The sequence below is a fragment of the Otolemur garnettii genome, unplaced genomic scaffold, assembly GCF_000181295.1.
Source record: "Otolemur garnettii isolate 467f Iridium unplaced genomic scaffold, OtoGar3 scaffold00079, whole genome shotgun sequence".
NCBI lineage: Eukaryota > Metazoa > Chordata > Mammalia > Primates > Galagidae > Otolemur > Otolemur garnettii.
In genome coordinates, this window is record NW_003852474.1 from 4,994,176 (window position 1) to 5,000,857 (window position 6,682).

The window sequence follows — 6,682 nt, forward strand, 5'->3', positions numbered from 1 at the left end:
CTGAGGTGGCACTGTGTGAACTCAGTGAATTAACAGGTCTTGCACCATCTTAACAGGTCTCATTTGGCTGTTTCCATGGAGTGAAGCAAAACTGGGCAGTACGGGGAATGGCCCCTGCCTGGATAAGAAGCATGTGCTGTCTGAAAAGAGCAACCACAAGTTGCAGGAAGCAGTTGGCACATGTGGGTCCCAGGCGAGGGAGAAGACCACCTGGCGTCCCTGGGCTGAAGTGTTGTCAACCTTGCAGGACTTGAAGAACCTGATATTTTCTGAAATGTGGGACATATTTCTCGTGCGCTTGTTGATGTCTGTGGCTGTCTTGCTGTACCACAGTAATTTCGTCCTGGCCCTGGAGGAACGCTTTGGGGTGAGGCCCAAGGTGACAGGCTATCTCATCAGTTACAGCAGTGCCCTGGGGGCTGTGGCCAGCTTTGCCCTGGGGCCCATCCTGCGGCTGTACAGGCACGACTCCTACACACTGCTGCTGCACTCCAGTGCCCTCACCTGCCTGCTCCTGCTGCTCTACTCCGAGGCCCAGACTGTGGGTGCAGTCATCGTCTCTTCCACCTTCCTGTCCTTCTCCACTGCCATCGGCAGGACTTGCATCACAGACCTCCAGCTGACCGTGGGCGGGGTCCAGGCCAGCGGCACCCTCATAGGTGTGGGGCAATCAGTGACCGCAGTGGGCCGCATCATTGCCCCTCTCCTCTCAGGAGTTGCCCAGGAGGTCAGCCCTTGCGGGCCCCCTAGTCTGGGGGTGGTGTTAGCCTTAGTGGCTGTTTTCATAATGTCTCTAAACAAACCTCGCTCCAGAGGTGACATGAGTGATAAACTGAAAGGTGAATAGAATGGATTTGAACACAAAGAAACAAAATTTGAAGTGGTTGTAACACGAGCAGAGGTCTCGATGAGAAGGGTGCTTTGGACAAGGCAGATCATCTCCGGGAAGCTTATTTCCAGGTGGGTGTGCCCTGTCGTTGGGCTTTCGGGTAGCCCTTCACTGTGGACTGTAAGGCCTGCGGGGTGATCAGAAGTCATCACAGCATATGGGGAAACTGAGACTGGAGTAAAGCTTTGGCAAAGGGAAGTGAATCCAACCTTCATCTGGAAATGTCCTCTCCCTGCCCAGACCAATGAGGTTAAAGTTTTCAGGGGGAGAAAGCTGCCAGCTACAGGGTAGGCAAATGGCGATAGAATAACAGAACATTACATGGAAAAACAGAAGAAACCACAAGCATTTTCCTACTGAAAATAGGGTAGCATGCTAGTGAAATGCTGATCACTAGAAAGTGAGTTTGGAGTTAAATTTCCTATACTAAGAGGAAGTTTTTTGTAATCAAAATCCTAGACATTGAAGAAGCTGCTTTATTAAAACCAGCCTCTCACTTTCTCAGAGCTGGTTCAAAATTAGACACTGACCTCAGCCCCGGAGACTGATTCGGGGCACCATGCTGGGATCCAGAAATCTGTGGTTGTGAGCACCACTGGTGATTTCTCATTGAAGTAGAAAAAAGATTACCCTGAGATATCCTGATTTTCATTAAAGGCCAGTGATATGGCTGCTTTTATACAGAGAACTAAATGTGGATTGAAATTGTAAAACAAAGCAACAACAAAAACACTTTCCCCAGCTCCCAGCAGTCGTGCTCTGTCACAGAGGTGGGTGTCTGGAACCTTGTTCCCTTCATTCCTTGTCTGAGAGCTGAGCTTTCTCAGAGGCAGACTAAATCCACCTGGACATCGGGCGGAACCAACAATCTGCTCCTGCTCTGGAAAGCCTGTGTTCCAGATGGTTCTATCATTCTGGTGCTGACAACCTGGGGCCGAAGCCCAAGCATAGGAATGCTTTAAAAATGAACGTGAAGTAGAGAGTCAGGTTCAGATGGTGTGCCAGATCAGAGGAGTTGATTTTACAGGGTCTTGTGGCAAGTCATTCATTTCCTTCATTTCATTTTATGCCTGAAACTATGTTAATCTGTAGGGAAAAGTTCTGGTGTGTCTTTTCCAGGCCTTCTCCACGCTAACGTGAGGTTAGCTGGAACTCACGGGCCTGGGCCAGGCTTACCAACCACAGGATCATGTCAAGCATAAAAGTTTAGAGGCTCCTCTTTTCCTCACCAACTGCCGGAGTTCACATTCCTTTTCATTTTATTAATAATCCACTAGAATGCCTGTTTTCAGCCTAACAGATGTATAATTGTAAATGATATTTTAACATACTACAGTAATTTGTCATAACTTTAATATCATTTGTAAAGCAGAAAACATTCCTGTAGTTGTGGGGGGGTAAACCCAAATATTCATAATTGGAAGTATGTTTTAAAAGATCTTTTTTCTTGTCTTGCTATAGGAAAAATATGAACTTTGTACTAGGTGATATGATTGTGAACTTTTACACAACCAAACGCTAAATGTAAACGTTCTGAAGACCAAAATATTATATAAAATCTTGCCCTGAAGGAGCATACTAACATCATAAAGATAAAACTCAAAAGGCAATAAGTAGGCAAAGATGTATGTAATGAAATAGAATTTCAGAAAAGTTTCTCCAGAGATTGTCTTTTCTTCACTCTCAGAAATAGGCAGGTTCCTTAGAAGCTTTTAGATATAACCATGTTTTTATTTTAAAATCACAGCACTCTATAAAGTTAACCACATAAATGTATTGAGGCTTTATAATCAGACAGATGGAAATATTGGAAATCAAAGATTGATCTTAGAATATAGAGTACAGAAGAATTTTTGTTACTCTCCGCTAGTGATTTTAGCATTTTGTTAATGTGATTCTTTAAGTGAGTGTTTTCTCATGGTTTCTCTTACCCAAAGTCTAATGTCTTGGTGTTTAAAGTGTGATCCAGAGACCAGCAGTGGTGGCATTCCCTGAGAACTTATTTGATAGGCAGACTCTCAAGCCCAGTTCAGACCTACTGAGGTCAAAGACCTGGGTGACGTGTTTGCACAGTAGTTTGAAAACCTCTAGTGTAATGGTTAGTATTTATATTATTTATGGAGTGTTACCTCAGGGAAGAGCTCAATGTTTGTGTTACTTTGTTTTTTAAATTCTCCAGAGTAATTTCTGTAATCCTTTCCAAAGGATCAGGTTGAGCCACATGAAATTGCTACTTTTGTAAGTCAAAAATATCTCCACATGGTTCAACTTAATATGATACACAATCTTATTTCAAAGTATTGAGCTTTCTTGAAATGCTGGTGAAAGAAATGGCACCCTTTCCAACATTATGCCAGCCGTAACTATACTGTGGAGCTTGGGGTCTGAAGGTTTGGGGGTCCAGAAGACAGCTATTTCACAGGGTGGAAGGTGCACCTGTGCTCTCACATCCAGAGGGATGGGTAGAATTCAGAAAGAAAGCCAGGTGTGCTTGGCCACAGGATAAAGTACAAGTCCCTAGGCCCAGGCTGGGTGGCCTTCTAGAGAGTTAGGTCTATAAGAGCTATGTGTAGAGCCAACAGAAAGGTTGACAATAACTAGTGCTCTAACCTGGCTGTGCACAATAGACTACAGACACGGAAACCAGAATCTGAGTGTCCTGGGTGTGGACACCTGGAGGTGAAAAAAAAATCACTGGCTTCAATCAAGAAGGAACTGGCCACATGCCATGCTCAGGGGGTGAGGTTTTGTTGACAGATGAGGGGGAGGTACTGAAGAATACCTACTGGAGAGTACTGTGAGGACATTGATGTTTTAAAAAGATCCCTTTGGCTACAGCAAAGAGAACTAACTGGAGGACTAGAGGAGCAGTCTGGGTGTGGGGCTGTAACGTGGATGGGCCCTGAGGGAGAGGCCAGTGCTACAGTGGGGAAAGCAGGTTTAGGTGATGGCCTTCAGGGTGATTGGAGGAGGGACTGTGAGTGAGCCCAGGTGTCTGGTCTGTTCAGCGCTCCAGGGGAAGCTTAGATAAGTCAGGTGACAAGTGTGGAACATTGAAAAGGATGTTTCAATGAGTTACTTGGGATCTTTTCCTGAGGACACATAGTTCTATAAGATATTTAGAAATCAGGAGATTTTCTATACCATCTTCCCCCCCGAAACTAACTTCACAATAGCCTATAAGAAGTCTCTGAAATAGGGTTACCACCAGTCTAGCCAGGATACAGTATAATGTAGCTCTTAGAAGAGCTTGATAGATTAAAAAAAACTTTTCTTCAGCCCCAAAGTATTTTTTCCTTAAAAAAGTTGCCAGTCACAATAATTTCCTTCAGTCATAAAATTCTTTATAATTGTAATGAAGTACTGTTATTTATTCTAATAAATCGTATTTTTAGAACCCCTTGAATCCTGCTGATTGTTTGAATTCAGGATCTTCAGTATGCTAGTATAGTACTAGTACAGACAGCCTGTGTCTTTTAAAACCATTATGTTAATACCAAATACATACCGTAAGCTGAAATTTATTCTGTACTGATAGCCAGTAAGTAGACCCTTGAACAATGTAGGGCTGAGGGGTGCCAACCCCTCACACAGTTAAATCCAAGTGTAAGTTGACTTCCCCCAAATTTACTAATAGGCTACTACTGACTAGATGCTTTGGTGATACATAAATAGCCAACAGAAACCCTTAGAGTGGGAACTCACAGCAGCAGGCTAAGAATTCTCGATACAAATTAGGATAGATTTAAAGAAAAAGTTTTAGTTTCCAAGGAGGAAAGGTCATGACATGAAAGAAGAATTACCAGCTCTGAAGGTAAAAGTTTTGGGTTTTTTTGTTTCCCCTGTGTGAGGCTGGCTTTTATCAGACCTCTTAGAATGTGGTTCAGGCAGATAGCTGAGAGAATCATATGACTTCCGTCTTCTCAGTGCTTCTCAAGTGCTATAAGAACACTTAGAGACCTGGGCTATGGTTATGATTCATCTCTCATATGAAAGTGAGTGATTATGTGTGAGTGTTAATACCAGATACCTACATAACCTGAAATTTATTCTGGTTTAAATTGGTTTTATACTACTGAGTACATTGGATTCTTTTTTTTTTCCCCCCATTCCTGAGATACTTTACTAAGATTTTTTTCCAGCTCCATCCGTGTAAACATAGAAGAGGTAAAGTCTCCATTTTTTTTAAGGAGAGAAGGGGAGAGGGATGGTTCAATAGAGGGAGACTTATTGGTGGGACCACACCTATGGAGCATATTGTAAGGGTACAAGTCAAATCTATCAAGTATTGAACACAAATGTCTTAACACTGTGATTAAGTAAACGAGGTGAAAGCTATGTTAATTAGGATGTAAGCACTCCACTTGGTACAAATAATTAACATGTTGAATCTCACAAAGACATAAATGTACTCATGATCTACGTATATATGACTTAATACAAAAATAAAGAACACTTAGAGACAATGAGTAGAGCCACAGCTGGTTCATCTCAAAGTTAAGCCATAGGTGGTTAAACAATGGGGGCAGCCATTGCTGTAATCCTTTTTTTCCCTTTAATCTGTTTGATTATTAGCAATGCCATCCTTTCGTTATGCCCTCTCTTTGGTTAAAATGGATATGCTTATCAACAGACTCCAGAATGCGTGTTTGGATGATGGTCTGTTCTTCTGTAACTGCTTACAGCTGTTGCTGAGTTGTCCCCACCTGAGAGTCCAGTTGGAGGTCATTAAAGGAGAGCAGATTAAATCGGTCTTAAAAGCCAGAGCAGAGGCAGGATGGGTATTTTTAGAGGGAAACAGCAAGGGCATGGATTTGGTTTTGCATGAATGTTACAAAAATATAGCAAAAATACAGGATCTAAAAATGAGTGCTAAAAACAGAGCTATTAGGGGTCCTAAGAGAGGTGTTAACCAAGAGATGGTCACACAGTTTGAAATCCCACCTGTCAAAATACACCAGAAGTTCTGTTCTCAAGTGCACTAGCCTTTTCAAAAATGTCTTTTGAAGTCTCCTCTGCTGGCAGATAAGAGATCAAAAGCTCATCTATTCTGTAACACAACTCTTTCCAAGGAATTTGTTATAGAATAGTAATTTCTCAGGCTGATTCCATAGCTAATTGACTTGTTTCTAAAGACAGTCTTTGTACCAAACAGATTAAATTAAGGAAGCGAGCTGTGCCAGCAGCAAGTCTGGGTGTTACTTCAATTATAAGAATGATAAAGCTACTGCACCTGGTTCGAGGGTATGAGGAATAAGTGGGTGGGGGCATAGTATCATTGGTAAGAGTAAGGTTAGGGGGTTACATATGCCAGAGCACAAGTTTCCAGCTTGCCTGGATATATAAATATTTGATCCACAAGGCAAGTAAGTTTGATTTGGGGGATTTTAGACAACTATTTATGGATATATTAAAATAGGGTTTTCTAAGGTGAGTCTCATCATATTCTAATGCCCTCATAGGTAGACGCTAAAGTCATTCCAGCCAACAGAGGCAAACATGAGGTATATTTAAAAATGGTAGAGAGGTTAAGGGCCCTATTGAAGGAAGGGATATTAGCATTCTATCCTATCTTGTACCTAAGGAGTGCTCAGTTATTAACACCCCGTGGTTGTTTATATTATTAGGCTGGAGCCAAAAGTTATGTCTCTTGAAGGGGCATGAAGAGATGGAAGACAAATGCTGGTTCCCATGGCTTGTTTGGGTTAAAGTAGTAGTGACATTGCAAGGTTTAGGAAAGTATGTTATGGAAAGGGACTCAGGTGGGCAGTTTGACCCAAATGTGATTAGTAG

The 6,682-nt window shown here is 42.3% G+C and overlaps 1 protein-coding gene across 1 annotated transcript in view; it reads left to right on the forward strand.

The window, feature by feature from the left end:
- MFSD9 (major facilitator superfamily domain containing 9) overlaps positions 1 to 1,213 on the forward strand; it is a 16,814-nt gene extending 15,601 nt beyond the window's left edge. The window contains exon 5 of the mRNA XM_012807936.2: positions 57 to 1,213. Coding sequence (XP_012663390.1) covers positions 57 to 847 — 791 coding nt within the window. The 3' untranslated portion in view covers positions 848 to 1,213. The remainder of the gene's footprint in view (positions 1 to 56) is intronic.
- Positions 1,214 to 6,682: the final 5,469 nt, after the last annotated feature.